Here is a 19510-nt window from a genome sequence, read left to right on the forward strand (position 1 = left end):
ACATGTGTCTTTTTCCAGGACATAGTTTATTCAGAACGGCAGGAGTTCATTAGAAGTTTGCCTCTGAGTTGTGGGCGGGACTGTTGGTGGAGTAAGCCTGCTCTAATTTCCCATCATCCCTTTGTTTACTACTATATACACAGTATTCTCTTTATATAGAGAGAATATTGTACTGTATAGGGAGAATACTTCTAGATTCTGTAGACACCCTGGCACAGCTTTGAGACAGAAATGAAGTATCTAACATATCATGCATTGTGATTTCCAGATTACATTTTAGATTATCTCTCAGTGGAGATTCACCTCTTTATGAACATGCAAAATCACAGGGTGTTTAAATATTTATTTGCCTCAATATATTTGAGTACAACATTGAAAATATGTATTTTTTTCTTTTGGTTTTAGTATACAATTTTGAGAATTCCGTCTACCTTTAAAAAAAGATGTGTATTTTTTAATTAATGAAAAAGGTTTTATACTAGAATAATGGATACATTATTAACATTTTGAGATTTTATTCAGTATTTTATTTATTTGAAATTTTACTTCTATGTATTCTATTTTTTACATTTTGTTTCACTAACTCCAGAGTTTTCCTCATGGGGATCTACCAGTAAGTAAGTCTTTTTGGTGGACAGGATGCCTGTAGTGTGATTTGCTGGGTCTGGGTGCTTTATATAAGGAAGGATCCTGTGGTGATGCTCTGTGAGTAGGGATCGCTGGTGTGGATGTCCTTTCCTCACTTAAGCATCAAGCCAGATTTCTACTCCTAGACCTATATTTCATGTCATTTTATCCCATGTTTTACCAGGATATCGGGTGTGGATTGGAGGGTTAAGGTCATTGTGTGTGATCTAAAAAATCCATGACCAAAAAAATGGTTTTGAAGATCTGCTTTTATTTTTTCAGTTTGAAACACGTTTTTTTTTTTTTTTTTTTTAATTCTGTAGAGCTCTTTAGTGTCACCACAATATGACAAGTCAATACAACTTGATTTGGTCTTTTTAAATTTTTTTTGTCCACTCCTTCTGCATGATCATTTTCAGATAATGTCAGAGGGGCAAAACTTCTAAAGCTGCATCAAATAAAAGTAACCAAATTAGAATTTATAGATCAGGCAGCAGGGAGTTTGTGAAAATTTTCAACAGTTGTTAAAAAGAGGGATGTAGTCTATCTCTGTGATTAATAACAATATTGACAATAAAAGTGACAAATTAATCATTTGAGGCATTTTAATTGTTTCTTTCAGATGGATTTTTTTTTCCTGCGGAACGCACATGTAATATTGTCCAGTTTAATTTCCAAAATTAATTAATTACTTTTTGAAGTAGGCTGTGCTATAAACTCAGCATGTCAACATCGACCACATAAACATGTAACCGAGCAGTTTTTCTGAGTGCTGAATCATCAGTTACACTTAACCCTTTAATGCTGTAGGTGGTACTTTTTGGGGGAAAGCCTGTCCAATGAGAATGCTATGATTTAAAAATGCACATTGGCTTGAGAAAAATTCTTAATGGTTTTTTTTGTTCAATTCTAAACAAATGATATGTACTTTTTTGGTAAAGCATTGTTTTTTTGCTTTTTTATCTATATATTTTTTGAAACTAAAAACAAGATCTATGAAAGGTTACATTTTTTTTCCAGTTGTTTCTTTAGTCGAGCTTTAAAGAGACAAGTCATGTGACTTTGGAACAACAATAAACTGTTCAGCTTAATGACAATCTTAATATTTTACGGCCAATTTATGCTACTTGCTTATATTTTTGCAAGAAGAATTTATTTGAAAAAAAATCACATTATAAAGATAGTTATTCAAAGTAATTAAAGTAAACTTAAGTAAGCAAATTCTAGTAAATTTACATTTAAAGAAAAATATGATATAAAGTTAAAATATTAAATTGGAAAATACATATTAGGTTTACTTTTGTTTGTCAGGTGATCAAATTAGGGTTGGGAAATTAAACAGAAAAAAAACTGCATAGTGCTGAAGATCTGATCAAAAAACCTAAGATATGAGTTTAAGAATGTTTGGATCTACAGTTAAATGTGTGCTAATGAGTATGTCACAGTTGACTTCTACCCTTAATATGAAAGATTTCTGTTCTGCAGGCAGTACGTGCCTGATGCATGAATAACCAAACATAGGAAAAAACAGCAGGTGTCTACGCTGTACAGCTGAGTTACTCATTAACTTATTTTCTTTGTAAGTCAATGGCTACAATCAGAATCCACGGCATGACTGTGTTTGGAAGCAGAATAATGCAAAGTGAAAGGAATCTATAGGAAGAAGGAGAGGGACACATTCACAAACACACTTTACAGACCAAAGGCTACAGAAGAAAACACAGAGGTTCACTATGATATACTGTGAACAGCAATGAGCAAGGGCTTACTCATGTGGTAGAAAGTCATTAAGATGTGCAGATTTCATTTTTTAATTTTCCTATTATCCCCTTAGAGCCTTAATCTGTGTCCACCTATAGAAAAAAAGGAATAGTATATGATTTTGCTTTTAAGTAGATGCTACATTTAGATAATTTTAGACCTAAATTAGTTTGTCGCATATGTGCGACAATAGGCAATATGGGGTTATTCATGATATCAGATTCTTCAGTACTGGAGTCTGTTATTGGGAAATGTTAACATCCTTCAATTCATTCCCGATTTTATTTTATTTCATTTTAATCTAGCATACAAAAGAACCATTTTCCCAACATAAATGATGTGAGATCTATGACTGTAAAATGATGCTTTGTATTCTTCTGTATTGCAGGGTTATCCCACTAGTAGGACATGTCACTTTCAACCTGTCAAATTTGAACTCTGTTTTGACCAGAAACAGTGGAGATCAGATCCACCATGACCTTGATGAACTTGATGACTGAAGTACAGAAAATGCATATTTATTTGCTTAATTCAAATTACAGAGTTCCCTCACCCCAACATAAAATAAAAATAAATCACTCTCAGCTCTTTCTTCTTAAACTGATGTTTTTATTTCATGTTTTTTTAAACAGTCATTTTCTTAGGAATTATATCCTTAAATTATAAATGATTTCATGTTTTCCACTGCAACATCAAACATAAGAAGACAGCACTGATTGCATGTTGATTTAGCCTTTCGGACCTGTGAGAGAAAATACTATAAAGATATGTATCAGAATGGCATTATTTCATAGTCAGCAAAACCTTCCTGTGATACGGTAGATTAACACGGCATTAACGGTCAACTTAGCAACCAGTGGCAATGTGCGACTTTTGGAAGAGTGGAGATAAAACTTATTTCCAAATGCCAGCTAGTCTGTGGCATTTAGGAAGGTGTGATCCTTTTCATATAATCTGCCTAAATGGTCACAACCACATTGGCCTACTGATGCTAATTGAGGTGAGTCAGATCCAACAATGTGAGGTCAGAATCACAGCTTGTTCACACTACACTGCCCAGCTTGAACGTCTTTCTTCCCTCTTTGCTTTTTATTCGATTCAATCAGATGTGAAAGACTCCGTCCTCAATGTTTATTTTCTAAAAACTGCCGTGTACAGCTTTGTTCAACCATTTTTTTCTATTCTTATCAAATGCCCATGAGTCATGAGAAGTGCTAGAACTGCCTAAACAAATCGACTTGAGCCTATTTTTACTTGTTGGTACCTAATGAATCCGAATGTGAGTTTGAATGCTATAAATGTGTTTAAAGTGCTAAAAATTTGCATGCTGAGGAGAAGATATTCACATTAACTTAACATTAAATCTTATTAAAGGTAATAAGAATCACTTTGGCCGGAATGTACATGAAAAATTTCAACAGTTAAGGACTGACAATTCTTTCATTTTCTGAGTCTTATCATGGGTATTAATGCTTCACGGCATTTCGTCAGAGTTACTCACAATGAGGAGCTGTGCCAATACATCATTTCTCTGTAATTTCTCCATTCCTCTCATAATTCCAGTTTTAAATAACTTACAGGAAATTTCTGGATCAGAGTTTTTCTACTTTTCTGACTGTGCACCACTTAAATGTTTTTGATTTATTATTTTTTTGAAGCAGTTCCAAATTGTATTTGGTTTTTCTGATGTTGAATATAACTTTGGGCTTTTCAGAAGACTTGATAAAGTCATCTGTCCCACGATAAGAAGACACACATCTCCTTGTTACGTAATTTTCCACTTGCTCATGCTTTTTACTCGTTTATTTTTCCATCAGTGGCTGGAGATTGAACTAACTAACAGCAGGTGGCAGACGTGTTGTGCCATGACTGCCCTAATTTTTTCCATGTTGGTGCCACACTGAAGTCACTCTGACCAAACAAATGAAAGTAATGAGTGGACGGTTCCATTCAAGTATCTGACAGGATCCTTCAGACTGAAGCAAGTTAACTCACTTTGGTTCCTTCACGTCTTGCCAAATTGGTTATAATTGTTGTCAAAGACTATCAAATGCTGCTGCTAAGGGTTTGATTGCTATTTTATTCTCAAATTTTAAATTCTGAGGGATGAGATTACGTGCATTTGCTTCTTCCCACTCACTTTCAAGCAATTAATCAAACTCTATTTTAAAATCATTATTTTTAATGGATTCAATGTATTGTCTATTTATTAATGTCTGCTTAATAATGTCAATAAGATAGCATATTTTTATTTTATTTACTCTCTATTAATTTAGGAATATCTCAAACAGATTTGGCATATTTATGTATTTTTATTGTCTTTTTATTTATATTTATTGCTGAAAATTGCTCGAAATAAAACAATTAACCAATCTCCTGGCGGTACAGAGGTCCAACAGGAAGCTTAGAGGTAAAATGTCATTTTCAATCTGTGCACTGAAGCAGTGGAACGTGTTACCGCTGAGAATTCAGCAAACATCCTCAAAGTGCATAAAAAAAAAAAAAAAAACTTATCATAACCTATATTCTGCTTTCCTGGTGTCTTATAGTGTTTTTTGTTACTTTGCTTTAATCTGGTGTTTTTTTTATTGCATTAATTTATATTTTTGCCTACAAAATTTTTAACCACTTCGTTGTTTTTTGTAATGTTTTTGAGCTTTTAATGTACGGCGGTTTGTTTGACTGCAATTCTTTTAAGGTACCATATGAATGACTAAACTTGAATAAATGAATCAATCAATCAACCTGGATTTTATTATAAAAGCTTGTAGAAAAACACATTTGATAAAGGAAAATGTCTTTTATTGCCAACCTGTGCTTTTGCGACTTCACACAGATATAGGACTTTTGTGTGTGGTGACATGTTTGCAAGACTGTCAACTTACATACAAACTAAATAAACATAGACATGTGCAGTAAAAAATAAAAAAACTCCACACCTGAGTGTGTCACCTGTGTCCTCTGTAGAAAACATGTTACCTTCTAATTCCACAGGACAACATCAGAAGAGACACCTTACACCTTTCTTAACAGCAACTTAACATTCAATTTAGCATCACTGCTCACTGTAAATGTGTGAGGCCACTGCTTACATAACCGATGAGTCACTAATGACCTGGAATCACTTCTCATTATCGTGATGAAGTTACCCTTTCTTCCTGCAAACAATGACAGATTGTGCATGTACAAACTGAACTCTTTGACGGTTTTGAATTTATATATTAGTTATCTGATAAAATATTCAATGATCTACAGAGATGTAATTTTTTTGGAAACAATAGCTGCAATGAAAAACACTTTTAGTGCAAATGCAACATAAAAGAGATGTAAGTTTTTATGCATCTAATGTGTATTTGAAGACTTGCCATTCATTTTTACTACACATTAAACTGTCAAAAGAACACATTTATGTAGTGTCATGTCATAAATCATAGCTAGTGTCATTATGATTGAAATCCAACATATAAAAATTACTTTCATGTTCACCAATGTAACTTAATAACACAAGAAAGTATTTATGCTTGATACAAGTGAAGGTTTTTGTGTAAGCTTCCCTCAGATGCAAAAAAAAAAAAACAAAAAAAACATCTCCATTCATAAAGCCTCTTTTATTGTTGCTTTGAGTGGAGCAGTTTCTGAAAATACATAGTGCAAAGACAAAAAAAAATGCAAGTAAACACTTTTACATCCATTACAAACACCCATCAGCATGGCAACTGTGCAACAGTGTCATGTGACGCAACACTGACTTCAATTCTATTCTGAAAGACAAGAACAGTCCGATTACTTCCCCCGTTACAAAGTTTGCTGTACGATCTAAACCTTACAGACTGTAAAATGTAATGCCACTTTAGTTTAAAAAGGTCTCAATGTCAAAACATGAAGAAAAGAAACAGAAAAAGCTTTAAAAAAATTAGATCACTGGTGCTTTAATTATGAAATAATGCAAATCCTGAGGTGATTCAGCCTCAAAGTTCAAAAGGTGACACATTTTTGCCCCAGCAAGTGGCATCAAAGAAGGAATGGTGGCTGCAAAAACAAAAACTACAATGAACTATGTAGTAATTCAGTCAACTTTGGATATCTTTCATTATTTTACTATTAATACACCTTTATTTTATGTCAAGCGAGTCACTTTTGGGAGGCTCTGCAGCCTTTTGTTGAGCAGGGGTCTTGCAACCATCTTGCTCCACTTTCCTGGACAGCCTGGGGCTACCGGCGGCTTTCCTGCTGTTCTGAGGACTGGACGGGCTGGCGGTCATCTTGCGCTGAAGTAAAGGGCTCCTGGAACCTTTTGACCTTGTCGGTGTGGTTAAAGATTCCAAAACCTTTAAAGATCTGAGACCCAGCAGGCCACAGAAGTAGTTGCACTTATGCTGTGAGATAAACTGCTCGAACATTTGGGGATTTCCTTCAACTGGTAATCCTTGATACCTGCAACAAAGCGCAGCATCCATCAAAGCTGAATGACGGTCATGATCTGTAGAAATGTAAATTACCCGTAAAATGAGATTTTCACAATGAAATGTGATTTTAAAAAACACAAACCCTGTTGATTTAACAGAAATTCCAACATTGGTGATCTTTGTGTCGACACCTGCAAAACAAAACCACAGAATTACTTTCGTGTGATGTCATTTGTGAATATTATTGAGATTATTTATATAATTATATAATTGAAAATCTTGGAATAAAACATTGTCAAAACACTACACATTATGTGTCATAGTTTCGAAATATTCATGTTTTCCTGCAAAAAAACTGTATGTGAAAAAACAAACCTCCACCCTTTTTGGTGTCATTTGTTGCAACATTTAGTGAAAACTACCATGCTTGACTCAACTCAACAATTAGCATCATGTGCTAGTTGTTCTGAGTGTTTTTTGGACTCACCTTCCAGTCGGGTCAGCAGAAGATTGCCGTTAGTCCACTGGAACATCCAGTGCTGAAAAGCACAACACTTCTGCTCCACCACAGAACCAGTCCTCATATCTAACCTGCCTTTATGATCCAGATGTGAGTATTTCTGATACACCCCGGTCAGATCCATCTCCACTGTGGCATAGGGGACAACATTTGCTGGTCGAAACATTAAGTAAACTGGAATCACCCTGTGTGGCAGAGACCATCATGTCAATAACTTTGATATAATCTAGCTTCAGTTTTTAAACATCAATCTAACAAATCAGTAACTTTGAATTAAAAATTTTACTCACTCAAGACAGGGTCCAAAGCTTTCTATAGTTCTGGCTTCTGTGGAGAAGATTTTACAGTATTCCCGAGCCAAGTTTTGTGTTTTACATTCCTGAAAACACAAAAACAGTGAAGAATATTCAAGGCAGCCTTCATATAGGCATCACTTCAACCCCTATATTAATTTGATTAGTGTCATGATAATCCTGTGTGGGTGGAAAAAAAAGCTTTGATGCCGGAATTGCAAATATGCTCAATCTAATCTTATACCATAATGTCAAAGATTAATTAAAAAAATGAAACTTTAATACCTGCTTCGTCAAATCCAGGTTCTTGTCTATGAGGCAGCTCTCCTCTCTTCCCTCATAAGAGACAGGACTGCGTATTTTGATGATGCATGTGTTACCAGATTCAAACACAGGCTCCAGACCGTAGATGACTTTTGCTCTCCAGGCTTTATGGGAGCAGCCGTCACCGATGTGAGATTCTGTCATTATGATGCGTCCAAAGAATTTGTTGCCCCAGATCCCAGAATCAGCCAAACCCTTATTGAAGATCAGGGGTGTCATTTCAATTTCTTCACCGACTGAACAGATAAAGATAAAAATGAATTCATTTAAACATTTTTGGATCAATATTAACATTGTGGTGGTGGAAACTTCATCTCACCACCAAGGTCTTCCCGAAGAAACATCCCTGCCAAAACTGCAAGGGGATGACAGACATAATATTACTGTTTTGAGACATGTTGAAAGGTATAAACTTTTAATGGCTTAAAGTTAAAAAATACACACTGTCTGCACTGAGAAGAAGGTCTGTAGAAGCTGTCCCAAATTCATTAGTAATCGAGCATCCATAAACACCAGCATCCTTGCGTGATGCCTGAACAATGGCAAGATTCACCTGAGATTCATCCCCAGCCCTGAAATGAACAAACACTTTAGATCATCATCAAACCAATTTATTCCCACATTTATGAAAGTTTAAGAAACATGACTAGACTAGCATCAATGCAAGTGAAGATAATGGCTTACTTTCTTGTCACTTGAGTGATTTCCTCTTCATTCCTAAACCACTTGACAGCAGAATCACTAAGAATATTGAAGAATTGGCACCACAGTTTCAAGTGTCCAGAGGCATCTGCAAACATCTCACTCCTGATTTTACGGATCACCTGAGGAGCTGGAAAGAAAGAACACACTCAGACAACATGCTCTGAAATCTTACATAGCAAGTCCCCAGGACTTATTAGTCACTTACATTTATTAATTTTTGCAATACAGATCAAATATTTGGACAATTTTGACGTGAATTGAAAAGTTGCATTTGTAAATAATTTGTTAGGTCCTCATTGCATTCTTTATGTACCTTGAGACACCAATAGTTGGTAGATAAAGGCATCAAAATCCTATTAAAATGTGAACATCCAAATGTCTTAACAAGATCTGTCAATTGTCAGAGGCAAGGTCAGAGAAATTAACTGACCTTAAAACCAAAAGGTCATTAAAAAAAAAAAAGAAATGAAGCTGATGGAGCTCACTTTGGTTGTTTCGTTTTTGTATTATTATTACTGAACACTGATTAGAATTGTTCTGTTCACAATAATGTTATTGTGACTTAATATTATTAGACCCTCTTATCTTCTAATGCCACTTAACCCTAGAGCACTATCACCGGGTGATTTTCATTTGAGCTAAAGTATTTTACATGATTTTCAATATGTTGCATTCTTCTGAATTTCTTGGGTCCCTGAGTAAAGTCTCACATGTCTCAGGATGGACCAAAGGCCAAGTCTCCAGTATAATTATTTTTTTAGGAAATTTTTCTTCTCAAATTCCTAATTTTTCAGCAAGTTTTTAGTATCTTCCAATGTTTTTTTTTCCATTTTGCTACATAAACCACAGTTGAGAATAAAAAAATAACTACTTTAATTTATCCTGTGTTGTCATGTTATTATCTATTTTTTATTAGAAACATTTTCAATTGGGTATATCGGCTAAAAATTGATTGTGTAACTTTTTATAGTGAAAGTGTCCTAGGGTTAAATATAAGTGAAATAAAAACAACATTTTGCACTTTAGGTAATTTGATCTTTTTAATTTTATTTGTGGTTATTCTTAAAAAATTGTGATTGTTGTTATTACTTACCTTTAAAGGGGCTTTGTTTGTCTACACGTCCCTCATTAGTGCTACTCTGGTCAATAACCGGCTGTTTGGGAGACTGGTTTTCAGACGCTGTCTTTCGTCTGGTGAGGAGTGGAGATCGTCTCTCTGCTGTGGAGGTTTGTTCCACTGTTGGCTGCAGCAGAGGTGAGCGTCGAGACAGACTTGGAGACGACGACTGGGTCAGAGAATTGGTGGGAACTGCCTCCTTTTTCTGTGGTTCTCCATCAGTGGGCCCCTCAGGTTTGGATTTGGGTGCTGGGACTTTGCGGCGTGCCCCAGAGGCCAGCTCTTGTGGAGTAGCAGAAGGGGTGACAGAAATGGTGTCACTCCTTTTTAATCCTGGATTTTGCTCTGAAGTTTCAACGCATGACTCAGACCTGACATTTTTCTCAACTAAAGAGCTTTCCTGCTGAATAGGAATGATATCCTTTGCTTGTGTCACATTGCCAAGGTCACCACTATTGGAGGAGATTTGTACCGCCTGAACTGACTCTGTGTTTGTTACATGGTCTTCCATTTTGCACGAACTAGAAAGGCTTTTCATACCAATTCTAGTAACTTCCTCCTCCTTTTTGCTATTTACTCTTATTTCTGGAATCAATTTGTGTGTTCCCTTTCTTTGAACTTGAACAGATTCACCTGCAAGGTGCTTCAAGATAGTCGCATTTGTCTCTGGAATACTTGACTCCTCAGGTGTTTGTATGAGTGGAGATCCAGACTCTGGAATGACGGTTTCTGGCAAATTTGAAACTGTCTGATGTATGTTTAGAAGTCCCTTGCTTGAATCCAAAAGAGGAACGCTGTCTGGACTGATGGTCTTGGTCGGGGAAACATCTCTTTCTTTGCTGATGTCCATTGCTTCCTCATTGTGTTCTCGGGAATCTCTATCAACTTGTTCATCATTTGCATCACCTCCAGTGAGAATAGGGGTGTGGTCAGGCCTATGCAAAGGTTGAACTGTTGAAGCCTCACTTGAAGTTGGAATTTGTTTCTGTTCAGTTTCAATCACTTGCTGATAAATCTCCATAAGTGTTTCCTTTATGGTTTTGGTAGCTTGGACTTCAGGTTTTGGCTTAGTGTCAATGTCCGGCTTAACTGTCTTCAGTTTCCCTTTATCCTCTTTTAATTCCTTGCACACTGCAGTAGCTGTTGTCCCAGGATCTGGGGCTAAGTTAGAATGGACTGGGATGCTGGAGACTGATAGTGTTGATGTTAAATCAAGAGCCTTTATTTGTGATCTTAAAAGTTCAGCAATAGATATAACTTTTGTCACTGGCTTTTGTATTTCATTGAAGTCCACCTTTAACGGGTCTGTGTTTGCAGGAGTCTTTGCCATCTCTTGATGAGCAGTCTCGTGCATGTTTTCATGCACATTTGACTTTGAATTTTGTAAATTTGACCAATTGTTTTCCTTCTTCATATCTGTCTTTGTGGAATCTTTAGGATCCACATTCCCAGTCTTTTCCTCTTTCATTTGTTCAATCATAAGTGTACCAACAGTTTCTGTCTCCATTTTCTCATCGGAGGCCAAATCTTTAGTCCGTATTAACAACTTATCTACCTCATTGAGCCCTACTTCTGCTTGATCTTGTACTTCTTTCCCTTTAACAGTTTGTAGAGGTCTATCGGCATTTTTTTGTTTGCTAACAGGGAAAACACAACCCTTGGAAACTTGAGGTAACTTCTTCTTAAGTGTCAAAACTGGTGGGGAGCTTTGACTTGATTTGATTGAAGTATTACTCTCTCTGGCCATTTTGTCAGTCGTTCCATGAGGATCACTGCCCAAGGTGGAGGTCTGGATTTCACCGGTCTTTTGTTGCAGCGGTGATCCAACTGTACATTTGTCAGGTGGTAGCTCAGGCTTCAACGCCACATCATTCCTGTTCCTCTTTGTACAGGACTGGATAACCTTGGGACATAACACCGTCTGTAAATACGTATTCTCTTATCCCCGGCTATGCTGGACATGGATAAACACATGCAATTTTAAAAACAGCAACACAGTAACTAAGAACACACAGAGAAAGGAATGAGAACGCTTTAGATGTAGAAAAAAGCTAAATAAAAGATAGAGACAAACTATGTTTGCATTTTAACCTGATTGATTTCAATCATTCAATCATGAATGTCTTTCTAAAATTAAAATAATTTTCAGCTCTTTAATTAACATTATCAAATATACTTATAACTATAGCTTTCCTGATGTTTGGTTTAGTCAGTTAAAAATGTAAATGCATTAATCATGACTAAAAACATTCATGAACATAAAGTTTATTGCTTTAGCAGTATTAGCCACACAAGCGAGACCAAAAACGAGCATGCCTCAGCTGTATAAAGGTGTGTGCTTGTTTGTCTGATAAACCTTTTCTTTTTCCTTGTATGGACCACTACCACATTATCTCAACTATCAGTCACATTTTCTTAAACAAGTTCATGGCAGCCGCCAGCGTATCGGATTTCCTTCCGCAGCTTCTTGGAAGTGGACTGGGACGTACTAGAGCCCCGTCATGAAGGCTGCTATTTTACATTTAAGGGTGGCAGGGAAGGAATTTCAATTATTTTAAGGACTGCTTTGGTCGTGCAGTGTTTAGTCTCAGCTCTCAGTTCTGTCAGTACTCAACATGCTGGTGAGGTAAGAGTGATTGCATAAGCAAGACAGGTAATCTTTCTGTGGCAAAATACGGTTGTGCTAAGTAAGGATGCTGTTTTCAAGAGTTTCTTTATCAAAGTCAGCTCTTTAAATATTTAAAATTTAAACAATAATAGTTTATTTTGGTAATGACAAAATAACTTTCTTAAGATAAGAAGTAAAAATAAAAGTTGGCTTTCAAACAAACGTATAACAGGTAGAGCATCAGAGCAGTGCAAATCTCATAAATCTTGCTCCAGGCTTTTTGTTTTCAGAGCTCTGTTCCTATAAATCTCAGTTTTGGCACAAATTAAACAGGCATAAACTCCAATTAATAGTTTCTTCTTCTTGATCAAGTTTACAAACTTGGTACACTAATTCTGTGTTTTGAAGTGGACGCTACACTCGCATTTCCGCGATTCAGCATGAAAATGTTCAACCAGATGAACTTTAAGAGAGCAATAAATGAATGCCCGATTTGAACATAGAGCTTGCGGCGGAACTATTAACTTGTGTAGCTACGCGCGATCACGGGCATTCCAAATGCGGACGCCCAAAATTCTGGTCTGCGTGTTTGCAAAGACTTTACATTCAAAGTGACTGTTTTAATGTGAGTCGATGCAGCCGGTATACATGCACCTTCACACACTTGCCCAAGGAGCAATTTAGAGACACCAATTTACCCATGACGCATGTTTTTGGACTGTGGAAGGAATGTTGCCCGGAGAAAACCCATACAACTCCACACAGAGAGCGCTAACCACCATGTGACCCGATCCAGCTGTCCTTATCTTGCAATTGAGCAAATCAAACTTAACTTTGCTGGCTAAAAGTTACTTTTAATCAAAAATTTCCTCAAACAACTGTTTAGAAGAATGAAACAATATTTTTTAAGTAAAAAGAAATAATACAGATAGTTTTGTTAATTTATGTCATTCTTAGATGTTAACATATTTTGATCCGAGGAGACTCACACAAAGGCTCTGCCCCCACTACTACCTGTTGCAACTGTCAATACGTGCGTCATTTAATGCCCGTCACCCAGCACTGGCATGCTTGTAAAAATTATATATAGCTCGGGGATGTTCACATGCTGATGGAGTCTGTGTTGGCGGCACAAAGCAGTCGTGAGCTCATCAGAAAGGGTTCACTCACCTCACTTGGCACAGCTGGTAGAGAGACAGGCTGCATCTCCTGGCTGGAGCTTGTTTCTTTCTCAGACAGATGAGTTCTTGTCGGTTCACTTGGGCGTTTAGGCAGATTCTCATCGTTACAAGATGTGTCCATAGACTCACTGGAAATGTGTTCAAAAATTTGACCAGAAGATGCTTCTGTCTTTACAGCCGTTTCTTTCATTTTGACGTTTTCTGTTCTATTCTCCTTCAATGAGGTCTTACTAAGGAGAGTTGATTTAACAGTCGACCTTTTCTTTGTTGAAGGAATTTGGTTGTTCATTTTTGGATGTTCTTTGTTATCTTTGCATCTGCTCTCTAGAACTGACTTTTCACCCTCAGATCCAGACACAATATGACTTGAAAAAGTCAACTGATGTGCTGCTGTAACATCTTTTTTCTCTGAATATAAGTCAATGCATGGGTTGTCATTCTTCATAGAGCTTTTTGAAAATACTTCCTCTTTTTTAGGTTGCTCTTCATTTTTGTTCTGTAAGTCTGACTCCACAACTGAGGAGCTGACTTTGTTTTCCACTTCCATAACCTCCTCTGAAGGGTCATTGGTTGGTGCTGTCTCTTTGCAGATAGTCGCTGCAGTGGAACTCTTCACATCTTTTGGCCACTTCTCACTGGTTGCTCCCGTGTTTTCTTCACCAACTGTTGCACTACTGGAAATTTTGATTTTCTTTTTAACGGATGGAGTTTTAGATTGATGTGGAGTGAAAATCTTGTCGATAGGATCATAGATGTATGTTCCATTCTTACTGCCAGTATCACTGTCATTAAACTGTCCGGTTGTCACAGCGGAGGCTGTTCTGTTTGGACTGTCTGCAGGTTTCATTTCTGGTTCTTCTACGGTGGGTTCCTGTAGCCTGTCCTCAGCTTTAGGATCCACAGAGACATGGCTCTCCTCAGTGATTTCGTCTTCCGTGGAGCTTGGTGTGTTGAGAAAGGCTTCCATAGTTGAGCGGCGTTTTCTCTGAGTGCGGTCGGGACTGATGGTTCGTATCGGTTCCTGGTTTTCTTTGCCTTCCGTCTCCTTCTGTCTGCTCCCTGACTTCTGCTTCAGTTTGGCAAAGTACCTCTGGTGTATCTTGAATTCGTTCATCTCACCCACTTCTAGAACTCCGGAGCAGGAGACGATACCTTTACTGTTGATGGCTGATGCTTGGTATATCGCTGCATCCTCCACAGTGCAACTACAAGTAAATTGATGTCATTAGGGAGTTCATTACTTCAAAGTCATAGTAATGAGTTACGTTTTTTGCAGAAATTTAACCCCTTCAAGTCATATGACGCTAATTCACTACATACTGTTAAATCCGGGACTTCACTTAATTTAGCATCATCTTAAATAGAAAAAACATTGAATAATATTTGTTGTTTTATATAATTGAAAATAAGGTAACACATGAAGGGGTTAAATACAATGTTAGAACAATTTAAAACAATTACCAAGTATTTTAGACATTAAACTCTTGGGTTTAATTAAAAGTTTTTTGTTTTTTTTTAAGTTGAGTCATACGAATATTTTTCTTCTTTCTGATATTGCACATTGGCTTCATATGTAAAGACTATTACAATATAACAGACACATTGTTTGAACAACTGGAGAAAAGACTTGTCAATGTGTTGGAGTCAAATATTCACATTTCAAACATTAAAATAAACTGTTTTCTTTCAGACATTTTTTTTTGTTCCTTGTGTCACCACATTTTATCCGCTCACAATGTCACTGAAGACACAGATATAGATGTTGAAAGTCCATTTATTTTTCCCACAGCTTATCCTACAGAACGGTATTACAAGCTTTGCTTTTTTTTTTTTAAACAAAAACCAAAACTTTTCAAATCTGCATCTACACAACTTGCAAAAATTCTTAAATGATTAACTACATCCTTTCACAATATCTAGCAACATTTTCACATACCAGTTTCTAGAGTTCAAACTTGCATTAAGAGTGCTGTATGAGAAGCTCTGTCATTCTTACCCTATCAAAGCAATTTAATCTCTTTTTTGTGTGTAGGTGATAACCAAATAAAATTTTAAGTTTGCCGAGTTAAACTTTATCTCTATGAATTTTTGCTATAATCTGATTAACGCTTAATATCCTCTCTTGAGGGTTAAAAATATTTACCTCTGTGCACTTTGAGACTAATCATATAATAGTTTTTACAGACATACATACTTGTAAATTTGTAGGGAATGATTTTGTCCATTGTGGAATACTTCATATTTGGGCAGCCCACAAAGCCTGTCCAGCTGTGTGTCATCTTTATACCACGTCACTTGAGGGACAGGATAACCTGGGGCAAAAAAATAAAAAAATAGTGATAGTGACAATATAGTAATAGTGATAGTGTTATTTCTGCTGGTTTTTGCAAAAGTTTGAAACGTTTTGCTATGGCTACAAAAACATGTAGATGTAAAGACGTGTTTACCTGTAACCACACAGGAGAACTTTACATTGCAGTTTTCTGACACGGCTTTTGACTTCAGCGTTGTCATGAAGGAGGGCTGTGTTTCCTCGGCTAAATGCGCCATCACACTACAGAGGGTGCTCCTGTTCAAAGACAAGAGGCTGGTCAGCTTTCAATTTTTCTCTAAACCTCAAGTTAAACTATATGAACTTTTACTATTAAGCACATTTAGCATTAGACATTTGTTTTAGGCTTTCCCTGGCACACCTGCTTCAGGTTCTCTTTTTATTTATTTTCAAAGACAATGACAAAAGCTGAGAGTTGGTTCTCCAGTTGTTTGCAGCTTTCTCTCCATCAAAAACATGCAACATTATTAGCAGTCATTTTGCCAAGCGAAGACAGGAAGGTAGCTGATGTTAGAGTAGAGGATGCAGAAGACGGGGTTCAAAGGAAGGAGCTGATTCCCTGTCACCAGAAGGGAAAAGCAGAATGGAAAACATACTGTGATGACATATCACCGCTAATCTAAAAGTTTAAAAAATGTCCCTTCATTTAATGCTCTGCAGGTGTTATAAATACGGAAACTTAAAAGTGAGTCAGGTAATGCGTTACAGTTGTAAAACAGTATAGTTGTATGGTAAGGAATTACTTTTAAATAACAATAATCGGTCATTTGTGATCTATTATAGTTTGTATACAACACTGTTTAAAACTTTATCACTCTTGTAATTTACTTGTATCCTGTTAGTAACAGTAGTGCATGTAGACTAAAACTTTTTGACAAATTGTAAACATAAAGGTTTAAACATAATTTGACACTCACATTATGTGTGTATGAAAATCACAAATCATTCAAATAAGATACTGAATACATGCAAACATCAAGGGCATTTTGGGAACACTTCTGTTTCTCTCCAACTGTTTTTTTTTCTATTTAAAAAATAAATAAATCACAAAAATGATTGAATTCAAAGTTCCTTTGATGCAAAGGATGTTTTCTTTTTTTAGCAGCTGTTTGACTAAAGGAGCATATTAGTAAAGCCGTTTTTTGACAGAGCTAAAAATGATCTCCAGTCTGACTGTAAAGAGTGACTTGCATTTTTACACCATTGGATATTTTGAGCTCAAACTCCACACTTTTAAATTATCAAAAAATTAAAAATAAAAATAAAAAATGAATCAAAAAAATAAACAGCTAGGACTACAACTCTTTCGGTAGAGCTTAAAAATGTCTAAATAAAATAGAGTATTATTATTTGTCAAACAATGCTGCATGAACTATAATTTGAAAACAAACATGAAGGACAAATCCTCTTGTCCCATGAACAAATCTTTCCACGTAGGAGCTGCTGTGTGGCATGAAACAGGGCTCATGGTGAATGAATGAAATTCTGATATTAATCTGTGGCTTATTTAAGACCTGGGCGACCATGGCAACAAACAAATAACCTGTGAGCTTCTTTGAAAGGAAAAGTATATATATTTACTGCTGTTTCTATTAGGTAGAGATCATCCAGGGGAAATTCAAGCCAAAGGCTGGAGAGTCTGTACCTGTTTTCTGGCCTCACGTTGGAAAGGTAGCTTCGACCGCCAGACCGAGTACTTCCATTGACATCATCTCCAAAACTGGACCTTCCATTCCCAAAAGAGTAGCGTGTCATTGTCCTCCGTGAACTCATTTCCCAACAGATGCAATGCTTGTTGTTGAGGAAAAAGTTCTCCTGGAATGGACTTTTGAAGTCTTCTAATATTTCCTGTTAGGCATTCCCCAACATTGATCCGGGCTAAAATACAACAAGATGTAAACACACGAAAACTGAAAACCCAAGAAAAAAAGCAGGAAGTGCTTCATTTACTTTAAAATAAAAACTTTATTTAGACTTTTTGCTCTTTAAAATTTAACACAAAGCAATAAACGTCTTCACGAGATGTTAAAATAATCTGCATTTACGCCACATGCTTTGTTGTTTACACCGATAATATTTAAGGGTCATTTTCATGCAGTGAACTCACCATTCAGAGTTTGACTCCCTCCTTTGACAAATACCCCACAGACTGACTTAAGGCGCTGCAATTTCCAATCAAACATGAGCATGCGTGGGATCCTGGACTATTTATAGTAGGCCTGCAAATAGGCACTGAAGCACATCACTCTTTCCAAAACTTGCCTTTGGAGTATTTTATATTTAAAAAACAGAAGAAAATCTAAGAAGAAAAATTTATAGCAGTTATAAAAAGTTTTAAAAAGTTTTAAAAATTGAAACTGTTTTGATCAGTGTTGAACCAAAGATGTTCTGAAAAACACAAATTTTGCACCACTTTTTTTCATCTGGATTGAATTTCCAAGAATAAGAAACGGCAGCGTTTATAGGCATTAGTTGTCTCTAAACTCAATGTAAACAAGTGTAGCATTGGGTTACATGAGCTTGTCAATCAAGAGGATGACCACGATAGTTCAGGGACTTCACCTCAAGATTATGTTTTAGTAAATAAAGTGAAAAATGTTCCAACCAATACAAGGAAGCAATATGATTTAATAATAGTGTGTTTTAAAGTAATTCCTGTTGTTAAATTAAAAATGCAATCCATCTTTTTGTTTATAGCATGCATTGTCCTGTGGTTGATAACTTGATTGGATCCCTGGAGGAAATGCAATATGAATAGAACAGCCTTATATAGGCAGATGCCATTGACTCTGCTCTTATCTTTATGCAAGCAGGCTCACACAGGAATACACATCGGGACGCACACACTCATCAGTGCTCAGCAGTTTCACTTCACACTAGACCTAAAAAGTATAAGCTTGTTATGTTTTGAAATACAAATGAACAAATACGAATGACATATGACGTCTTTTTGTTTAGGAAAACAACTTCCAGAAGCCCTGACTGATTGGCACTTGTACAACCATAAATTACTGCTTCCTGAGTAAGCTCTGCGTATCAGGTTCAAAGATATAAATCCAATTATAGGAATCATGTTACACATGCCTGCGTGCCCGCCTTTTAGCTATTTAAGTTTTTTGTTCCACCCATCCATTATGTTTCATTGTAACTCCTTACAATTTCAACTCTTTTTTCAGATTTAACATCAATCTTAAAAGAAGAATTAAACTGAAAAATATGAATTTTACTTGATGTATTGAAGTGGAGGTTTGCTGTCAACATGGACAATAACACAACATCTGAGAAGGAACTTTGTCAAATGAAGGTCTTGTCCTCCAAACCATGATGCACACATGGGCTGCATGCCGCAGGGGGGGGTTGAGGAAAAAACAGTTGCTTCTGCGTAAAGGAAAGTTATTCTGGTTGGGGTGTGTTTAAAAAAAAAAAAAAAAAGCCTCAGTGTTACAGGACGTCCCAATGAGTTTTCTTGCTTTTAGAACACAACATAAGTCAACACATTAAATAAATAAGACACAAAATGTTGCGGGTAAATTAAAACAATTCAAGCATTATCGACAAACATATAGTATAAGTGAATCTGCGGAGCTGCTGTTCTATTCTGTCTATACGTTTGTAAAATGGCCATTGGATCACTCT

The 19510-nt window shown here is 36.3% G+C and overlaps 1 protein-coding gene across 2 annotated transcripts; it reads right to left on the reverse strand.

Annotated features, from left to right (window-relative positions):
• Positions 1 to 5688: 5688 nt before the first annotated feature.
• alpk3b (alpha-kinase 3b) lies at positions 5689 to 18014 on the reverse strand. 2 transcript variants are annotated; one of them, XM_024294877.2, is made up of 14 exons: positions 17982 to 18013; positions 17520 to 17752; positions 15990 to 16111; positions 15737 to 15854; positions 13532 to 14747; positions 9730 to 11656; positions 8616 to 8763; positions 8376 to 8503; positions 8251 to 8286; positions 7893 to 8167; positions 7605 to 7693; positions 7282 to 7499; positions 6937 to 6985; positions 5689 to 6822 (listed from the first exon to the last, which is right to left on the reverse strand). In XM_024294877.2, exons 2-14 carry the CDS (start codon positions 17645 to 17647, stop codon positions 6501 to 6503), a joined length of 4776 nt encoding a protein of 1591 aa, XP_024150645.1. In that variant the 5' UTR covers positions 17648 to 17752; positions 17982 to 18013; the 3' UTR covers positions 5689 to 6500. The 2 variants fall into 2 exon arrangements, with proteins under 2 accessions (XP_024150645.1, XP_036066924.1); XM_036211031.1 differs by having other exon boundaries at positions 17520 to 18014.
• Positions 18015 to 19510: the final 1496 nt, after the last annotated feature.

This window comes from Oryzias melastigma, linkage group LG3, assembly GCF_002922805.2.
Source record: "Oryzias melastigma strain HK-1 linkage group LG3, ASM292280v2, whole genome shotgun sequence".
Taxonomy (NCBI): domain Eukaryota; kingdom Metazoa; phylum Chordata; class Actinopteri; order Beloniformes; family Adrianichthyidae; genus Oryzias; species Oryzias melastigma.